Source organism: Sphaeramia orbicularis, chromosome 13 (genome assembly GCF_902148855.1).
Source record: "Sphaeramia orbicularis chromosome 13, fSphaOr1.1, whole genome shotgun sequence".
Classification (NCBI taxonomy): Eukaryota; Metazoa; Chordata; class Actinopteri; order Kurtiformes; family Apogonidae; genus Sphaeramia; species Sphaeramia orbicularis.
This window is the reverse complement of record NC_043969.1, coordinates 30,539,343-30,560,819: the sequence shown is the minus strand read 5'-3', so window position 1 is coordinate 30,560,819 and position 21,477 is coordinate 30,539,343. Positions and strand designations below refer to the sequence as shown.

The window sequence follows — 21,477 nt, the reverse complement described above, 5'->3', positions numbered from 1 at the left end:
ATGTTACAAATTATAAATGCTGCCTTTTCCAAACTCAGCATCCAGAATGGATCAAAGAGCTGTTTTTATTGGGTCACCAAAAATCACGAATAAATATAACAGTAATATAGTGGTTGCTGGGGGTGTTTCTGTGTGGACTTCGCATGTTGTTCTTATGTTGGTGTGGGTTCTCTAAGAATACTGCGGCTTTCTCCACCTCTCCAAAGACCTTAATAGGTTAATTACCCATAGGTGTAAATGGCATTTTGTCCCTATATTTAGGCTCCAGCACCCCTGCAACTCCTCAGTAGTTACAGAAAATTAAATGTATGACAGAACATCTGAATGTATAATAAACAGAAGAAAAAATTTAGAGTTAATAGACATGAAAGAAGAAAACTAGAGGAGCATCTAAAAAAAAAAAGTAATATTGTGAAAGTTATTTTTTACTGAAACAATTTTGATTTATTACACATAAACAGTTGCAACCCTTGTTTGTTTCAGTTTTGATTATCACATCTCATGAAAATCAGAAGTCTTGTATCTCAAATTATTAGAAGGAAAGGGTTTATACAACAGAAATGCCAACTTAGGAAAAGTACGTTAATTTATACACTCGGTACTTGGGTGGGGGCTCGTTTTTACAAATTATTCTCAAAGAGACATGGCGAAGAGGTGAGGTGTTATGGAAACATTTACAAATTATCCTTTCACAATAAAATGTGAATAACCTGAACAAATATGAACGTGAAACATCTTAAATGTCGTGCAATTTTAACAACATTACGCCTGTTATGAAATGTTTTGTGCACTTGTAGATCCAATGTGATCTGTCAGCTGTATTAATAAGGTGGGACATAATATTGTTGAAATTACACTCATTCTACTTAAGAAATATTAGGTTGTACATGGTTGTTCAGGTTATTCATGTTTTAATAATGTAAATTTTTTCACAGTAAAACAAAGAAAAAATGAGATTAGGAAAAGCAGCTGATAGGGTACCTTTAATGACCTAAATTTTTACCCCACCCCCCAAATGGGTGGCAAGGGCTATTGTTTTTGGTTTGTTTGTCAACACCCTAGCAGCAAAACTGTTGGTTGAATTCATACTAAATTGGGTTTATAGATTGCCAGTGACCCAGAATGGATCTCATTACATTTTGGCAACAGTGGGTCAAAGTTCACATTTTTTATGCATTTTTAAAATCTTTTTTCCTCATTTACTTATAATTGGCAAAATTTCAAATGTCTGTAGCAGCAAAACTATTGGTTGAATGCATACCAAACTTGGTTTATAGATTGCCAGTGACCCAAAATAGATGTGATTACATTTTGGGAAAAGTAGGTCAAAGTTCAATTTTTTAATGAATTTTTAAAATCTTTTTTCTTCACCCATTTACTTACAATGGGCAAAAGTTTACGTCTATAAAACCATCAGTTTTGTTTCAATTTACTTCAACCTTGGCACATACATAAAGGCAATTGATATGCTGACATCAGCACATGCACAGACATGACATCAGCTGGATCCATGCCAAAGTAAGATACAAAAACATGCAAGGGGTGGGGTTTGTTGTGCCTGGAACCACTTGATTTAATCTTTTATGTCCATGTTTATTTACTTTGACTGGATTTTATGTTTATTATCTAGTATCTAAATTTTTAAGTGTTGATTCATCAGTTATTTCTTATATCATCCTAAAACATCCACTACTGGTCACCCTTTAATGAAAATTTATTTTTAGAAATGACATTATAGCAAACAGAATTAAGTCTATATACTGACCTAGATCTGAATAAGACTAATATCAAATTCCATACTATTACAACTCTGCCAAAAATAAAAATACTGAACAGAGACAGTTCAAGGTAGACGCACTTTATTCCTAAAACAGAAGCTGCACCATCAGTAGCGGCACACAATTATATGTACACATATACACACACAATTACCTAAATCTGTTATATAAAATATATAATCTGACAATGTACCTTTTAATTCCTCTTCAGAGCTCGTTGAGTTACTGTGCAAGAGACTCTGGAGCCAAAGCAGACAGAGAGGTAAGTCTCATCCACTCATTGGGTGGGACGCAAATGCCCAGGCCAGCTTACTTCATTTTTACAGCATGGTAATAAAAAGGTCTGTACCCTTTGAAAAAATAATATTCTAAAAGCAATCTACAGCAAATTCACTTGAACAGGTTTTTCCATGTTGTAATTGAGAAAATTACACTTTTTAAACCAATTCCTTTACAGTGAGATGTACACACCCTCTAGGATTTGTAATATATAAAAGATATTAAGCATTAAAAATTCCACATTTAAAAACTTACAATAAATAATATATGCAGGCATTTCATAAGATAAAATTTCATAGATTGCAATCTACAGTCATTAAAAAGACAATTTATTCTCCTTTATGAAACGTCCCTTGATCATCCAAAATGCTAAAATGTATTCTTGGCATCTGATTGATTGATTGGAAACTTCCAGTCAGTGTTGGGTGAGATACACCAGGGAGGACGAGGGTTGGGGATGATGCTTTCTCCACGCTCGCCCTGATAGGAGTGTGAGGTCCTTCGAGTGTCGGGGATCCTTTGTAGCAGAAAATCCATGATCTGTCCAATGGCATCCCGGCAAGTTTGATCCTGTTAAAGTTCAGAGCATGTTCATGATGAAGTTGTACATCTGGGTGAGCACCACAAAGTGAACGGGCAGACAGGAGCGCCGGTCCTGGGTCGCAGGGTCACACGTCAGCCAGGAGAGGGCGTTGTATTGCTCTAGAACGAATCTGTCATGCAGAGGGCAGACACAGGGAAGTTAATAACCCATTTTTCATGCTTTTCATTCCAACAGATGGGCAGTTTCCAGTTACTTGAGCGGTGTACCTGAGCACATCAGAGGTGTGGTTCGAGTCCAGAGGATGGGAGTGTTTACTGTGCAGAAGCTCATCTGATTGGACAGAAGACACGTGTAGGTGTAGAGAGGCCTGAGGGAAGAAATGTGATACGCTCAAATTAAACACTTAGATTCAATCTGCAAAAATCACACTTCACAACATTATCTTGTACTTTTCAGAGCTGGTCCAAAGGGAAAGACGGCATTCAAAGGTCAATATTTATTCCAAGGGTGTCAAAGTCATTTTAGTTCAGGGGCCACATACAGCTCAATGTGATCTCATGTGGGCAGGACCTGTAAAATAGGCATAATAACCTAGAAATAATGACTCCAACTTTTTCTCTTTGTTTAGTGTGAAAAAAGTAAAATTACATTATGAAAACAACCAGAAATTTCTTAAGCAAAGTAAATGCAATTCAACAATATTATGTCTCAGGTTATTAACACAACTTACAGATCACAGTGGATCAACAAACGCATAAAAAAGTTTAATTACAGGCATAATATTGTCGAAATTGTACATATTTTTCTTAAGACATTTCAGGTTCACATTTGTTCAGATTATTCACATTTTACTATGAAAAAAATATTTTGTAAATATAAATATTTTCATAATGTCATTTTACTTTTTACACAATAAACAAGGAAGAAAATTTGATTCTGTCTGACATCCCTGATTTATACAGTATAAAGTGAAAGAAAATCTGATTAAATTTAGAAGCACATAAAGAAACTGATCAACCCTTTACATGTTAAAAGCAAAAATATACTTCGGTACTTCACTCCCACATAACATCTTAACCTCATCGGACCAAAATTTCCTATTGTGACACCAAAAAGCTAACAACTTGCTGGTGATAGACATATTTTACAGTATTTATCCAATTGGCCTGCGCAGTTCAACAGCAAACTGGGAAAAAAAAAAAAAAAAAAATCTCTACCTTGAGGAAGAGTGGGCACTGGTTCTTGGCTTGTGGGCAGGCTGACCAGAACCAGTCGGGCAGTGGTCCAGCCTTGGCTGTGGAGACAAAGTAGCCCAGAGCCATTGGCTGTTGCAGGATATTCAGGGCCTCTTCGTGGGACTCCATACGATCTGCACTTTGGCCCTGCAAGAAATCATCGATCAAATTAACAGAGCAAGACTAACTTTCTACATTAGTTTTTTTTGGGTTGAAACCATGATTCATTAAAGATACGAAAGTGTGACCTAGTTCCTGTGTCTTTTTTTTTTTTTTTTTTTTTAATTGTGACGAACTGTAGTGAGCAAGAGTTCCTTGTGCTCATTTTTGTTATGGTTTTGACCATTTTGCAAACACACTTACATTTCAGTACACACAATTTCCATCTTATTCACATTGTGTCGATACCACTTTAGGCCTTTGAACTGAGTCTGTAGTATGACATTTTGTTGCACCAGAGGTTATTTAAAGTCAGGATAATAATAAAAGAAAAATAAGACCCTGACCTTGCTTCCATCACCCCCTTGGTGGTAGTGGGAGCCAGGGGAGTGAACAGGAGAAGTGGTGGGAGAATTGGGAAGAATGTTGATAAGGTCTGGATCCACCATATCATTGTCGAACAGGTCGAAGAATCCCATTCCATCAGATCCATCTGTAGAGAAAAACAGGCAAAGACTCAGAGTTTGGACAGCAGTAACATGCAACTGACAGAATACAAAAGCCAGATTCTGATTCAGCTTCACACATACCAGGGTTTATAGGATTGAAGTTGATGTCAATGGGCTCTGAAGTGTTAGTGTTGACCTGCACCATGGCTGAGGTGGGGAACACCAGGATGTGTGTGCAAGATGTGTCCTGAGGTGTGCTCAGCTGCGACGTCTGCATGTTGAGTGTGGTGCTGCGCCCAAACACCGAACCCGTTGACACCGAGTCTACAGAAACCAAAGTTACAACTGTGACATTTGAAAGAAAAAAAAAAAAACACCAAGCAGTTATTTCTGACTTTTGATTTTACCTGGCATGACAACAAAAGAACCCTGTGGCTCCATGGCAACCAGACAGGCGCTAAGGATGCTGGGAGTGTCAGCAGCAGAGATGCCACACATCCTACATGTCTCCTTCAGACGCTTACTGAGGGACTGCAAGTTCCTCCTGCTCAGCAGAATACTCCAGTCTGAAAAATAGAAACATTCATGTGTGTTGATGTACTGTGTGACAAGCTGATACCTACATAGTCTGAAAACATGGTCATATGTCTACCTCGCAGCTCGCCATGACCCATTCTGCCAAGCCGACCAATCACCACCCTCCATGGCAGTGATGTCACCTGCACAAGACCGAGACACCACTCCCACAGCTTCTGCAAACCCAGTCTCCTGGCTGAGCCCTTTTTCCTGCGAGCCCTGTGAAAAGGCATGTCATTAGAATACGGACACAATGCAGACTATTCAGACCATGTTAATGAACGCAATAAATATTTAATATTTGTAGAAAACTGCACACACCTGTTTGGAACATCAATACTAATGATGCAGGTCTCCAGCAGTTCTCCATGTTGGTCAGTACAGGAGGCCAGCAGCCAGCGCTGGTCATGGGACAGACAATAACCGACAAACAGGACGTTGTACTTCTGAGACGCCTCTCCGAATGTTTCCCCCAGCTCAGTCTGCTTATCTTTGACTGGAGCCAAAATGAATGGGGGAGTGTACAAACGCAGACACTCGGGCCTCTGTGTAAAGAAAAAAAGCCGTTAGTTTAGAGGAGAAACGGTGGGTACAGCAGTGTGGTGTCAGACTACACTGGCAGACTCCCTTTATCACAGCAGTTACCTCTGGGTTCTTCAGTGCCATGTCAATGGCAAGACCAGGACCAAAGCCTGTCAGAGCCTTGAAGTTGGTGGAGTTGGGCAGAGGCCTTCGGCACTGAGTGAACACAGAAAAGGCCAACGACTTGAGGTGCTGACTGTAGAGGTGGCGCTCCCCACTGTGGACTGGCTGTAGCAGGTACTGGCAGGGCACAATCTGTCATGAAACAAAATGAACAAAGGTACTTTAACTGACTCTGATAATGTCACTAACTGCAGTTATGAAGCTTTGAAAAACTGAGTTTTCTGGCCCTAAGCAAGACGTGGTAAAGGGTTTATGCCACAGTAAATGCAATTATAGCTAAGAAAGCAGTGATATGCCTACAGACATTTAGACACCTTAGTACAATTTGATTCTTCAAAGACAGTTTGATGCTTGAGGGGTGTGTGTGTAGGTGGGGTGGGGGGTTCAGTTTACAGCAGCAGCCACAATGTTCAGCTACACCTAATTCCTGACATTTAATATCTGCTAAAACTGGTCTTGATATACGGCGCACACACGTGTTTGCATACTGGCTCAAATAAAGTTAACCACTACTAGACTACTAAATTACTTTCTGGTTTAACCAAAAGTTTTAACTTACAGAAAACACAATAAAATTGCCCCAGAGCAAAAATTTAGACCAACAATATTCACAACTTATCCAAGAATGGATCATATATATAATGTGATTGTGTCTCTATATACAGTGTTTTGCTTTATTATTTTATAATCATATTCTAATTTTGTTAAAATAAATTAAATAGGAAGTATAGTAACCTTTCTGTGTTCTGCCATTATTGCATGTAATGACTCAATTAGCACCTTCACACCTCTAGTGTTTTAAATTCCCTTTGGCATGTTGATGCAATCTCATGTCACTATATCACAGGTGTGAACACCTCTATTAGTCTCTGCTAATGAGTCCCTTGCTCCTTCTCACCCCCATTTGTGCCTCCTGGTAACCCGCTCTTTTGCAGATAAATTGGCAAGGAGAGCAAATGAGTGTGAAGTAATAATATCACCTCAAGCATAGCGGCAGATGAATTGTAAGAGAGACAATATAATGCATGGAAACACTCAGATGTTCCTTTACCTGCACTGAGACAGCGTTTCTGATGTGAACTGGAAGAAAATGAAGCATCTCCATGTAGCAGCGCAGCAGGCCCAGAGTGTAAGTGCTGGAGTGGGCCTCTTTATCTGCCTCTTCATAGCTAAACGGGTCTACGATGTATACCACAATGGCAGGTGGGTAAGAAACACCGTGGGACTCTCCGTCAGTAGGCTTGCCCACTTTGTCTCTCTCCATTGTGCTGGTGAGAAAAGACACATTGTTATACAGAAGTCAAACCAGGTACGCACTAAGACCAACAGCTCAAGTACAAGTAAGAAAAGTGAAACATGGATCATTGATAGTACTATGCAAAAAAACAAACAAACAACAAAGCCTGAATTCGAGTATCATGAAGCCATATAATACACACCTTCCACTTAATCTTTTTCTCTTAAGAATAGGTAATACATTGGTATTCCACATACAAACTCAAAGTATATCCATGAACCAATCTCAGTCTGAACACTACTTACACTTTAAGTAAAGAGAAGCCCTGTGTTCAGTGGTGACCTACCTCTCTGGTGCCTCAGCAACTCCTTGAGGCTGGTTGTTGGAGGGTCCATTTTCCGCCCCTGGGCCCTGTGCATTTGACTGGGGTCCGTTCTGCGACGTGCCGCTTTGCAGGCCTGCCGCCCCAAACGGAGAGTAGGAACTGGGCTTGGATGAAGCCATTCCACCAATTGTCTGGGAGCCTGCAGAGGAAGAGGGAGGGGTGCTGTTGACTTGGGCCGGCTGGGCAGAGCTGGTGCTGGAGGTGGTAGTGTTGGAGCTCTGGGATCCTGAGGAGGTGCTGGAAGAGCTGGAGGTCTGGGAGGAGGAGGCCACAGTGGGGCTGCGTTGGGACAATAGAGAGCTATCCAAAGGCTGCTCCGACAGATATGGAGCTGCAAAAAAAAAAAAAAAAGAAAAAAAAAAAAAAGGAAATGATCATTCAGTAATGCCACAAACAGCTTGAACTTTGGGTATTGAGCATTATGACAGATGTGTTACCTAGATCATAGCGGCACACTTGAGCAAAGAGTTTGAGCTTATTAAAGGCTTGATTGTTCCCATCTCTGGCAGCCATCTTGAGAAACCAGTCACTAAGTGCCTGCTCTGTCATGTTCTTGCCTTCTGAAGCACCGACCTTCAAAATGCCTTCTGGGTGACTCTTACAGATGGGTCTGTGTTGCCCGAGCTGGCATGCCTGGTGCAAAGGAAGTAAATGAAGCAAAAGTGAAACAGTGTCAATCATTCGAATATAAATCTTCTTTTGGGATGTGTTGAAACACAACAGGTTGTGTAAACAGCCAGGTGCCTACCTCATACATAGCACTCAGATCTTTAAAGAAGGTTTTGGCTCCTCGAAGCAGAGCCTCGTTTTCTGGGCAGATGACAACATATCCTGCATCCCTCTGGGAACCAAAAGGATCTAGGAGAAGCTTCTCCCAGTAGGGCAACCCAAAAGGAGACAGCACTACAAAATCATACTCATAACCAACCAAAAAGGTAGGAATGGGCAGAGGCTCAGGAGACTCATCGGTACCTATAAGAAAAGGAGGATTGATTTTAATTATGGCATAATGTTTTACAATAACCACTAATGTAGATATGGCACTTTACCACTGGAACATACCCCCTCAGTGGCAAATATATTACAACCTATATACTGAAAATATATTGTAACATGGCTGAAATTTGCAGGGGAACCTGAAAACTCAGGAGTAAAACAAAGGATTATCTTCTTAAGTGACAAGCAGTTGGACTTGGCAGTGATGTTTGTAAGTTGCCAAAGAACCAGTGACCTTGAAATTTGATTTCAACATAACGGAAAGACAGAAAACATACAAACACCTTGATTCTTGGCTGTATTACAAACACATAACTTATGCCAGCCCCCAAGCACAAGTTGGGTGAGATGATGAAGAAAGGTGAGGCTGCACTGACTGAGTCCAAACTGACAGTAGTGAGTTATGTGCAGCCTCTACTCGCTGCATTTTGGCGGTAGCTGTTGGCTTACCAGTACATAAAACAGTGGTTGTAAAGCACTTCTGTGAAATTAATATTTTAAGGAATTTTGAGTGTTCAAGCCAAACACTTCCACATAACGTCCTGCTCCTATTCAGTGGATGTAACAAAAGTGACTTTTGCCTCTGGTGTCACATGCTTACCCTCTATTACAAAACACTTTATTTTTAGTCCTCCAGAAATCACAATGATTAGACATGCCCTCATTAAACATACCATATGACCCTCTTCCAGCCATTTTGTGGAACTGCTGCCAGGTGAGTGGTCCCTGCACACCCCAGGAGCGCACACTCCTCTTCTTCTGGATAGTGTCCTGAAGTACAGGCTGGAGGGACAACAACACCCGCAGGACGTCCTGAGAGAATAGCTTGCTCATGTCAGCAGCTTCATGAAGGAAAACAAAAAAGAAAAACAAATCTTAAATTCACTATGTTTGTGGTTAATATTGTAAAACAAAAAAAGAGAAGATTGAAGGTTATTGTAGAAGATATTAAAACAAAACAATACATACATTTGCATTTTGGCCACTGATGAAGACAGGTGCTTTTCACTAGTGTTTCATCTACTTTGCCTCCTGACATATTGTCCATGAACTGCCTGCCATGCTCCAATGCCATGTAGCAGTCATTATAACAGTCTCTCTCCTCAACCCTTAGGAAAGAACTGGGGGCTGAGCTTGGCTTGGGGTACTCCACACCAGCCATTGGAGCAAATGGGTTGGTGCACTGGTCCTGCAGCAGCAAGATAAGCTCATCTGGAGGCTTCTCCTTCAGGCTGCCAGCCTTGTGTGTAGAGGAAGCCCGCAGCTCTTCGAAACTCCGCTCTGTATCACGGCTGGCGTCTGAGCCCCGTCCCACTACGTCCAGTTCATCCTCCAGGAAAAGCCCTGCAGACTGGCCAAAGCGTCGATTGGCGACAGCACTGAAGCCACAAGTGCAAGGATACTGGGCCTCTCCGTTGTCCTTGAGATAAACACCAACATCTGCCCCACGGATGTTCATGTTGCAGACGCACACGCAACAACTATCGAAGTTACAGTCCTTGAAGAGGTTCATGACCGACTCAGAAAGTATAAGCGTGACGTAGAGGCTGTGAGCCTCTGGGATGGAGGGTACAGTGGCTGGTTCCACTGAGCTGAGGGGCCGACACGTGGAAGGTGTCGAGGCAGGGGAATAAAGGTCGGAGTTGTCATACTTGAGGGAGCCCTGGACGCTCGATGGTCCCCGAGGAGTCCGTGGGGTGCGAGGTGTACGAGGCGTGGGCACAGAGAAACGTGGTGTGGCTGGGGACGGCAGGATGCCAGCGCCACTGTTGCTGGGAGGTGCACTGCCCGACACGAAGGGCGTTTGAGTTTGAGGGGTATATGTCTGGATGTAGTCAGACTCAGCACTGCAACAAGAGAAGCGGAAAAAATGCATTTCAATTTAGCCATGTTTAGTATTCTTAAGATCACTCTTAAGGGCTAAATAAAAAATAAAAAACTCCATTCACAACATAATATTCCAGAATAGTTGTGCACAAAAATGAGAATGATATAATACTGCTCAATGTTTGCAGTAAATAAACTGGCTAAAACTAGCCTAACTTAAAACAGTAGTGCAGTACAGAGACCTATGGTGAACTTAGCATTTTTACCCGTCTTTGGGGACAGTGACGTTTGAGGGCATCAGATCCATTTTTCCCAGAGTCCAACTGGGCGTGTACACACCGTCTTCTGGCAGTTTGATGGGTATCAGACACTGGCTGGGTAGCGTCTTCAGGGGAGCGTACATGGAGCAGCCGATGAATGACTGACAGTTCTCTGGCTTATATACGAAGGAGAAGTCCTAGAAGCAAAGATTAAAGTAAATCAAAACATAGCATTAAACAGCGATAGGGCAATGCTTCTACACTCCATGCTTATCAGGTTATGTGATGAGTCGTACCTTTATTTCAGATGGCTTTGGACTGCAGAAACCCTCCTCCACCTCCACCTTGAAGTGGTTGTTGAGCTGGCTACCATCCAGCAGGGTAAGCCCTGGCCCTGCTTCCAGGCTATCCTTGCTCCCAGAGTTCATGGGAGAATAACCCTGCTGCTCGAGGGAGGGTGGGGTGGGGAACATCTGGTGAAGATCTGCTGAGCCTGAAGGAACGACAGATTGTTATATCTCTAGAAGGAACACGTACTAAAGCACACTGATGAACAGTTGATGAATATCCTTACTTATACAAGACAGTGGGTCCAGTGTGGCTGCTTTAGGTTCTTTACTGCCAAATTTGTCTTCTGTACCAACACCAGCTCGTTTTGATCCAGGCTGTGCAAATAAGGAAAATATTCAATATGTACCTGAATACTGTTAAGACCTTTTCGTTAGTTCTTCAGAATACAGAATGCATTCCTTCAATGTACATTGTATACATGTAAAGAAGCACTAACCGCCAATTCATCTTCATCGGAATTGAAGATTTTATCCAGGTCACTGTAGGACACAGCCAAGTCGTTCTCATGGATGAGGCTGGTTGAGGCGGTAGGTTTGCTGCCTGATGGACCCTGGCCATCTAAAACACATAGAAATTAACACAGAAGACAACATTTTCAGTTTAAAGTTTCAATCTAATATTTGGGTTAAAAAAAAAAAAAAAAAGAAAGAAAAATAAAATGAGAGGCTGCACAGACAAAATGGTAGGATTTCTCACCTTCAGTTGAAGAACCAGCTCCTTCTTCAGTCTGGTTGAAAAAAGACAAATCACAGCATTATTGTAATGTTTAAGAAACACCAACCATGTGATACTGCAGAAACTTCACATTCACTTCCACTTTACTGCATGATCAGCTTCCTGTAGGTGCAACTCAGCATATCTTTGTTCCATTCCACATACAAATACACTCAATACACAGGTAAACAGAACAAAGCACAGACCATAAAAAAATTCACCATAAAAAAAATTAATAAATAATCTTCTATTGCTAAAGGAAATGTGGACTAACGAGTGTGTGACAACACAAATAATGACCGAATGATATGAGTGTCTTATGGAACTGTATAGTTTTAGAACTTCCCTAGTGTATAAAAGTAGGTGTAAACTCAAAACCAGGAGTTGCTCTGGGCATTCAGATCTAAAGAAGCATAGTCATTGACAATGCTCACCAGAAACCAGAACATTGTAAAGCAGTTAATAATATTAAGACAAAGCATTTTACAACTCATTTTCTATCTCATTAAAAAAACATGTGAGCTTAACAGCAGAAGTAAGGTGTTCATTTTAAATGTACTATAAGAAATGCACTCTTGCCATAAAAGCACCCCTGTTGAAAACCCACCTTGTGTTTCTTGTTGCCCTCTCTTTCAGGTCCAGGCTTGTCTTTCTTCTCAGTAAAGCTAAACTCCTCGTCTCCCTCAACAAAGGCGTAAGGGTCTGGTTCCTCACTGTGGTCTCCGTCCCCGGTGGCGGAGACGAGATAACTGTTTCTTCGCTGGGCATAAGTCTTAATCAGCTCTTGAGAAACCTTCAGGTGCTGTGTGGTTGCTGCCATCAACCTGAGGGAGATAAAGTGTACACAAGTCAGTAATACATTGCGAGAATGCACTGGTTAAAATGAACAATGTGCTTAAGTGCAAGTGAGGATGAAGTCTGAAATACATACTCTGTGATAGACTCTACATTTTCTGCTCCTCCTCCTCCAGAATCATCCCGTATTTTATCCACAGGTAGCTGGGGTGTCTGGATGTGGGAAGCCTTCTTCTTGGGCAGGTTGAAATACTTCCAGGGGTTGTGGGTCGAATCTTCATTGGGATTGATGGCTGAACCGACAAAAACAGTAGGTTCTAACGTCTCATTGTATGTTGGGGGAAACTGCAGAGGCATAGACATGTTTTCCAGCTGAGGTTCTTCAGAGGAGTTCTTCTGAGGCAGCAGACACGGCTCTACCGACGGGGGGTAGAAGGGTTGGTGAATGGGCGTTGAGGAGTTCTTCATGCCCCCTGGAGTCATGTCTCCTTCTATGTGGTCACAAGGATGAGGACTGAGAGGAGGAGGAGGAGGTGATCCGACAAGGTCCGCAGGGGGGCCGTGCGTGTGCAGTGTTGGGGCTTTGGAGGGCGCTGTGTCCACGTGGTGCAGGCTGGGATACGAGCCATCCTCCTGTGCTCTTAGACAAAGCCTCTGGCTCTGCGGCTCCAGCGACTGCTCCTCGCTCACGGAGTTGCGGTGATGAAAAGGTGTCTGCGGCCTCTTCTGCTGCTTCTCACCTTTCTCCAGCTTCTCGCCCAACTTGTGCTTGGGGGCCGGCTGGGCGGGCTGACCTGATGAAGATGGGTGTCCTGAGGTGCTGCTGGATCGTTGTTTTTGATTCTTATGTCTGAGTAAAAAAAAAAAAAAAATGAAATGAACATGCATTTTAGACATCATCACTGAAGCCCATAACTCCTCTCAAATACAACTATTTTTCAGTATTTGGTCCTTGGAACATTTACATTTTCCACTTTAAGTGTATAGAATATTGTGTTGTAGAAAACTTGAGGATTTTGGTCGCATTAGTTCAAGACGGAACATTTTCTGAACAAAATTTTTACAAGCTATTGCGATATTTAATACTACACAACATGCAAATATTTACATACCGTCACCTTTCTGAAATAACTGCCCATGCCATTTTTTCAGATTTTTCACGAGACAAAAAAGTTTAAATTGAGTTCCCAGAAATTGAGTTTTTGTTGATTTGGGTAAAACAGTAATTTTTTTTAGGGAATTATTTTAGGAAGGTGCCGATATGTGATGATGAAACCAGGAGTCAGTGATAAAATTTTTAGAGCAAACAGGGGAATAAATCTTTATGAATCAACAATATTTGCAAATTATTTCATGAGTTTGAGCTTTTTAACATAAAAAACATAATAAACTCAATGTATTTAATGGTATTTTTATTACATCTCGTAAGGATTTTTAAGAAGAGGTATTTATGAATGAAAACCCTTCGGTATACCTTGAGCAATTGCAGTGTGGCCTGTGTGTCGACTCCACAAAATCCCAAAATCCAGTTTTATCTGACTCCTCTTCGCAGGTTCCATTGGTTAAGGTAGTAAACTTCCTCCTATGAAAAGACAGGGCAGACATTTTAAAAGTCAGAATGAAAGCATTGATTTGAGTTTTATTCATTGCTATCTTTGAAGAACCAAAAACTCCAAACATACTTGTTCCCTGTATGGTTTATGTTGTACTCCTGCCACGCAGACTCCACCATCTGGCTGGCCAGCCTGCGAGGGATTTTACCTCCGTGAAGGCTGTTGTTCGAGCTGTAGCCGTCGGATGCAGAGCACAACTTTAGCCACTTCTGGGCAGGCTGATAATCTATGAGGGAGAAGATAAGGGATAAAGGTAAACCCACAAGTGCCATAAAATTACAATGTCTTAAAGCACAGAACAGCCAGTTTTGAACTTAAGTAACTGGAAAAAGCATAAGAAAGTGTTACCAGTCTGAGCTTCCTCTGGTGATGTCGGAGGAGTCAGAGTGACGGAGGACATGGCGGGGTCTCTGTGAGTGGCCTGGCCCTGCTGAGCACCACACAGGCTTCCTGAGGTGTTTGCTGAACCCTGAGGAACCACAGCAGGGAGGTCCGACAGGGGGAGGAGCACCAGGCAGGAAGGATAAACCATCCTAACTCCCGCTGGAACCAAACAAAACATTTTATCTTAAGCAATCATTTTACCGTTTTATTTTACTATATGACAATGTATTTTATTTACAACTTTATTACAGAACACAGTTATAGTTTAACTTAAGATTCTGACAGCAGCAAAAATGAAAAAAAGTTTTATTTTACCATTTGCTCCAACCCACCCAACTATTTTTTATTACTGTTTGTAGAATACTTGAACAGGCACAGATGGCTGGAGGAGGCAACAATTTTTCTAAGCCTGATTGGGCTCTGCTACTGCTGCAATGATCTTCATATAACAGGAAAAGTCTGGTGAAGGATTTTGTCAATGCCACCTCCTTAAAGTTGCCCAATCTGACTGTACATTTCAGCTTTACAATTTAAACCTATGGGGTGGGTGATATGGCAAAAATATCATATCATATAATTTAAAAAAATAAAATAAAATCCTGATCTCAATTTTATCACGATTCTTTACATTGATCTTTGAGACTAATTTGCATATCTTTTGCCAGGTAAAAAGTCACTGCTTCTGTTACCTCTTTCCATCGTTTGCTACTCTTCTCATAAAGAGTACCTTTCCTAAATGCTTGCATTAAAGTTGTTTGCTTTTGTTTAACGCTATCTGTTGTCTAGCAGTTTGGCTCTCAGCATACTGTTTGGGCACGCATTGATTCAGGTTGGACAGGGGGCCAACAATGGCATGAGCATACACGTGGAAAGCTTATAATGCGAACAGGTAACATGCCAGTGGTGTGTATATTTACACGAGTCATGACGTCACATTGCCAGGTTATTGAACAGGTTCGTACTGTTGCCATCCGATGTGCGAACCGTATCTGTGCAAATTTTGCAAATTTCTGTTTACACTTTGTCATTTTGGGGAAAAGCCAAACCAATTCCATACGATGGAAGTGGAGTTATTTTAAGGAAGGAACTCATCCATTTCACTGTCAGCCATAACTCCCCCTACACAATGTGAAATTCACGTGATGTGGACCGACGTGATGTGTCTGTGCATCAGCATATAGCTACATCCAGAGCCGTTGAATACTCTGTGGCTCTGACTACATCTTATTGTAGACGATTACACGATCTCTCTGCTTTGTCAGATCGTCGATACGTTCTAATCCTTCATGATCTAATATCGTCATATTGCACACCTCTACTTAAACCATTCGAAAATAACAAAACATTATTACAACTTACCAACAAGAACCTCAACGGCTGCCAGGGAGTCATCTTCCCAGTCCGAATCTTCCATCTTGTCTTCCTGAAGGTCCTTGGGATTGGGACTGATTGGATAAAATTGCCTCCACTCTTCTATGAGCTTTTGAGTAGGATGGTCTGACATCTTAAAAGCTTGGCCTGTAAGGGTCCCATTTAAGCCATAGGGGCTCAGGATGACTGGAGGGCAGAGGGGAGCAAGAAGAGTTATGCAAGGCAATTCCACTCCAAAGTCCAATAAAGAACATGTGTGAACACATAATATGAAATGTATGCAGAGTACAATATTAGCCATGTGTTTTTACCTTGTAATGGGCTGGAGCTCTGCTGTGCGAGGCTGAGGTGTTCCTCACTCAGTCGCTGGAGAGGCTGATGTTGAGCGATCTCCACACTTGTGCACACATTACTGTCACCATGCACGAAGAAGGTGAAGGCGCAGGACAGGTGCTCACTGTGTGAACGGAAAAAAAAGCGACATTGCAATATTTTGTATGGATATAAACCTCCATAAATAAGTAATAAGTTATCAAATTCAAGGTTCTCCTCCTTGTCACCAGCTAGTGTAAACTTACTCTACAGGCTATTCAAGTTGTTAATGTATCCTCCATCACTCAAGGTTACAGACAGTCAAGAAGTGAATAGAGGAATGTAAAGGGTGGAGGAGATGTTAGAGAATACAATTCCTTGCATATTTTTCTGGGCACATGATACAAATCATGTTTTCAAGTGACAAGTGTTGGTTTTGCAGAAAAAAGCTCAGAAATGTAGAGGACTGGTACTGTGCAGTTTTTGTCTTAATTTCAAGGAAAAACATATAATTTTATGAACAAAAAGGAAATCTGATTCTGCCTCCAGTCAGATCATGCACATGATAAACAAGCTACAGTTTAACCACAGTTTAACAGTTTAGTAAACATTCTTGCACCGCAGAGGCAAGATACACAGTGCGAGTCAAAAATAACCATGGTAGATTATTATAGCCCTGAAAAGTTAAAACAATACCCATCTTTATTTTCTTACTACTTCTGGAACACCAGGCAGCTAAATGCACTAAAATAGTGCTTGTTGACACGGTTGCTGTAAAACCACAGTGCAGACTCAGCATTTTCCAAAGACTGCCCTGTTTACCAGCCAGAGAGGGCAGGCGACAGCAAGGCTGCCAGACTCTTCTGTTAGGTGTTGCGCTGCTGCCTCAACAAACACTTGTAGACATCTCAGTCTCCCACAAAAGCACAACAGTGAACAAGAAAACTTTGAGTGCTGTTAAAAGTCTCTGAAGCTGTTGACAAAGCTAAGGCAGAGGGACCTGAGCCAAACAGCCGTTCATCAAACAAGTCAGCTCAAAACACCACAGCCACAGAGCAGAGGCTCAAATTAGCTTGTTGGGGAACTACAGGGTTCCCCTGCCCCCTCGTTCAGTGGCAAGAGCGATGCTGAATATATGTCATTGCCTTCATGAATGAGAGGCAAGGAAATACACAGACAGACAGATGTTTATGTGCTGCTGCTGCTGCTGCTGCTAAGGTTTGTATTTCCACTCTGAGCAGATTTGCCTTGCAGTGACAGAAGTGAAGGTGTATACAACAAACAGTAACCTGGGAGTGCTACTCTATTAACTCCGATCACAGATGATGCAACACAATAGCTAATTAGAACGTCATGCATTTCACACTTAAAACCAGTTAAAAAATGCGTCACTGACAAACTAGTGAGACATTAAATAACAGTCATACATTAAGTATGACGGGATTATTCAACCCTTTAATCCACATCATAAAATCTGATTTGTTTCCAAGAATGCTGATTTTCAGTATGACCTGCAGTTCTGAAATTCAGGTCTTAATCAGCAAATGCTCATAATTCTGAGTGTAGAGCACTTTGCATTTAAAAAAAAAAAAAAAAAAAAAAAAAACTACAATGCAGAGGAACATGTAGTCCCGCAGTAAAGTGTATTGGTTACACAGCTTCATCCTGGTGTCTGTCTGCACTGGATGATTTTCTCATAAAGTGATGATGTCCCGTTCCCAAACAATATTATCAGCTTTTAATAACACCATTGAAAGAATGTGTTTCAGTTAAAGCTAACAGGAGTGAGGTCTCATACCAAGTCTGAGGCCTTTTCTCAAACATGACCAATTTCGTCCATTGAGATTCCTCCACTATCCACAGCAATAATCTCAAGAACAGCACTCATCCATAAAAAAACTTCTCTTTAACAACTGAAGACACTTGCCACAGTCTTGTTCTCAAAACCTGCATCAAATCCAACTGTTTAAAATGACAACTGCAAAAACAAAGCTCCATAAGCTGCCAGTTTGGACCAAAACTCCAGGTTAAACTTAAGCACTAGTACAGTTTTAGGAATGTCTTTCTACTGCCATCTTTTTCTTTAATTGTGTGAAAAATAAATTACTTGGAGGTACATGTGAGCTGAAATCTGTGTCTTCTCTGTCATAACAATGGTGAATAAAAAACAACACAGCCAGCAATCAGTGAACCGACTGATAAGTAGTTGAGTTTCTCAAAGACATTAAAACCTTTCAGGAAATCCAAGCAACATACTGACTTCCCTTTCAGTGGGGGGATTTCATTGTGAAACGTTATGTTTAGCGTCATTAACAGCAGCTTAGCTGTAAGAAACAACAGCTGAAGTTGAATCCATAAAATTCTATTTATGCATAAGAAGATAAAGTGACACTGAGCAACAAGTACCATTACAGTAGAGTAACTGCTTTAAACAGAACACACCCTAATTATAACCTGGCTAATAGTCAAGTCCAACCTTTAATAAGAACATTTATGGCACATTATATCAATTTGCTTTCAGCTAATAGGATGGAGGACATACCTTTTATTCAATGTCTTCTCCTCCTTCTGGTATGGCTTAACAAACCACTTGCCAATGCGAACAAAGCTCCGATTCATGAGACAGCGCTCAAGAAGGTTGTGGATGGCTTTAAACAGGAGCGTCCGACACTCATAGGACAGGCCACTCTCCCACTCACCATCCTCCTCACCTGAAAAGAGTAGAGATGTTCATCCTGATATCTCTACATACATTCTTTTCCCTTGTGTTAAAGATAACAGCCACTGATTCTGTGGATTTGTAACAAGGACTGACTGGAAATAACACCTTTTAATTTTATTACATCTCATTGGATATTATGCAATAACTTGATGTAGAAATGCATTTGTAGAAATGAAACAGGCTCTCTTTGATAAGAAATTTGTTCTGCATCAAGAAACAAGAAAATAAATAGTTGCTGAACATGAACGCTCCTAGAGGGATTTCTTCCAAATGTATTTGTTTGTTGACATAGCTGGAACAAACTCTTCATTCAAAAATCAGGACTGTGTCAGGTGATTTGATGCACAGCAGTGTGCTCTACTGCTTCCATACAAGCCCGTACCTCTGTGGCTGAGAGCCAACAGATTCCATGAGGCTTTAGAGACTTCCAACATAAATGGCCACAAATCATTCAGGCTTTCCTAACTTATTATCACCAGACTTTAAATGATTAAAATGGTGTCAAAACTCTTTACCAGTTAGAATAGGTGGTAGTTCATTCAACACAAACCATGTAAAAATATATTTCATGGACAACACTTGTTTTCAATTCTGTTAGTGCTCCAGCTTAAGTGTGGAATTGTAACATCAACCATTATACACTTGCAGCAGTGTCTGTAGTGACTTTAAAGCACTAAAAAACCTTTTGGAGATGCATTAAAATTCCCTGACATAATGCAAATAAAATTAATAATAAATGCACAGCTATTGTTGCCAATTATGGCTATGCATGATGAACAATGCATAAACAATTGTGATATTGTAATAAAGGTGTAAATGCTGCATGTACTTACTTGAGAGCTCATTATGGATAAGCTCGGCAAAACTGGGGTCATCTCCCCACCAGAAAAGCCAGAGCTCTCTGCGACCCGGGGTGTGGTGCCTTCTCCACACACTCAGCACATCTGCCGCTAGGCAGCGGCTGAAGCTACATAAGATAGGGTCCTCCTCAGTCACAGGGAATAGGATGGGCGAAGAGGTGGGTCCTTGCCACACAAAACGCCGCCATTTAATTCCAGTCAAATCAGCCTGAGAAAAGAAAAGAGAGAATGTAAATATGAACACCGGGAGCAAATGCACAGTATTAGTAATCAGTTCCTGCATACCTCAATAAACTCAACAAAAGTCTTTCTTCACATACGGTAATGTACAGCTGCAGAATACTTGTCATTTCTTACACACAAAAACCCCTTCCAGGGAAAAAAGTTTTAGACTAAGGCCTAATATCTGGAGAAGTTTTGCAATAATTTGTGCATGTGACAACAGAGTCAGGCCTAAATAGCACTTTGACTTATTTACAACTGGTGATACACCAGTTTAACATCAGACTAGTTGGTGTAATAGTTAAAGCAAATGCATTTCTATTATTTTACTCTGAATACGATTAAACATTGCAGTGCCCTTTAATTTAAAGAAATATGCGTTTTCCATGTTTTGATTATTTCAGTTGTTGGCCTGACCTGTTACCATCATGTAACGCTAATATTAGCTGATTATATCTAAGTCCACTGCTGTGTAAACACACGATCCAGTGTATTACTGAGTAAGCCTTCAACACAGTTCCGCTGCAGTATATGCTGTGTGTGTTTTTAAAGTTAGCGAGATCACGATTTGCAAGTTGCAGGCCCAATGCCTTCACGCCAGTCTGCAACTGACGTTACAAAGCTTGTTGCCTGATTAGCCAAAATGGCTTTCTGGCCTCTCAATATGAAAGCTAACGCTAGCTAGCGCAGAGACTTACCAGGCAGAAGAGGTTGGAGTGGCAGTCCTCCAAACTGGCCCCGTTTGGCACAAAGCACGAACTCATCCTTTTACTGCGTGGTTGTAACGTTAAAGTCCATTGTCTCAATCACCATCGAGGGCAATAACTGATCCAGTTATCTCGCTGGTAGTGCACTGTTTAGTTGCAATTATCCCGTTAAAGCACTGAACAACTTGCTAGCTACAGCTAGCTACCGCTAGTCAAACAGACAACTTCTAACCGGCGCTAGCTACTACTAGCCTAGAAGCTAAGCTAACAGGCAGCCAAATAGCGTCAACTGTAAGCTTCTAGCTATTCGATTCATCAATCCTGTTTGAAATGTATTGTCTGATCTGGTTAGCCGCAAGATTGCCGCTACATATCCTTAACATAAAATAAGCAGTTTTAACATGATCTGGGAAAACTGACATTAAATTAAACACCAGAAAAGTTAGATAAGTGATAAAAATAAGTGCTCGAAAACTAAAAAACTTCACCTCAAAAGCTTGTGTCCCTGGTGTGCTAATGCTAATGCCAGCTAGCTGATCTGAAACAATTTCAAAGCAAAGGAACTCTCCCCTCCCCCTGATCTCTCCTAGCCTGCTAGCACACAAGCTAACATACCAGAGCTTCAACGCTAGCTTGCTAGCTACATAAAACAATTTGCTACACCGCCCTCCTTTTCAGTAAAACCATCACAGTGCTCAGACATTGTAAAACTACTCTTAAAACGGATGAAATCCTAAAATAGCGACAGTACTCATCGGCTACTCCTCTCTCAGTGATCCATGGGTCCTGCAGATTTCCATTATTTCAGTTCATGGATTGAATTCTTTAATGGCGGCCAGGAGGACAACTCTGCCTCTCAACTCCTATTGGCCAATTTGTGGTAATGGGGGCGTCATCCGGCCTCAAGTAGCTCCATGACTTCACAGTTTACAAGATGAAAGCTCCAATGCATCTGTCATACAGTCAGTGGTCAATCCTCAGTGATGTCTGTTACAA

The 21,477-nt window shown here is 41.3% G+C and overlaps 1 protein-coding gene across 1 annotated transcript; it reads right to left on the bottom strand.

Moving 5' to 3' along the window:
• Positions 1-1,845: 1,845 nt before the first annotated feature.
• Positions 1,846-21,328, bottom strand: LOC115431804 (mediator of RNA polymerase II transcription subunit 13-like). Its single transcript, XM_030152455.1, has 30 exons — positions 20,473-21,328; positions 19,526-19,760; positions 18,513-18,681; positions 15,970-16,115; positions 15,647-15,844; positions 14,252-14,446; positions 13,973-14,129; positions 13,765-13,872; positions 12,427-13,140; positions 12,103-12,319; positions 11,478-11,508; positions 11,218-11,339; positions 11,005-11,095; positions 10,727-10,923; positions 10,437-10,627; positions 9,313-10,190; positions 9,018-9,185; positions 8,096-8,319; positions 7,785-7,980; positions 7,309-7,678; positions 6,777-6,993; positions 5,666-5,857; positions 5,342-5,565; positions 5,097-5,239; positions 4,852-5,010; positions 4,586-4,768; positions 4,343-4,488; positions 3,819-3,983; positions 2,868-2,968; positions 1,846-2,770 (listed from the first exon to the last, which is right to left on the bottom strand). Exons 1-30 carry the CDS (start codon positions 20,536-20,538, stop codon positions 2,638-2,640), a joined length of 6,336 nt encoding a protein of 2,111 aa, XP_030008315.1. The 5' UTR covers positions 20,539-21,328; the 3' UTR covers positions 1,846-2,637.
• Positions 21,329-21,477: the final 149 nt, after the last annotated feature.

Bases quoted from the DNA above. Each gene is read 5' to 3' on its own strand.
- LOC115431804 (XM_030152455.1), bottom strand. From the start codon at position 20,538: ATGAGTTCGTGCTTTGTGCCAAACGGGGCCAGTTTGGAGGACTGCCAC. The intron at 15,845-15,969 runs GTAAAAACACAT...TCTGCCCTCCAG, and splicing joins GAGCTCCAGCCCATTACAAG to TCATCCTGAGCCCCTATGGC. The intron at 14,130-14,251 runs GTAACACTTTCT...TCTCCCTCATAG, and splicing joins ACCAGAGGAAGCTCAGACTG to ATTATCAGCCTGCCCAGAAG.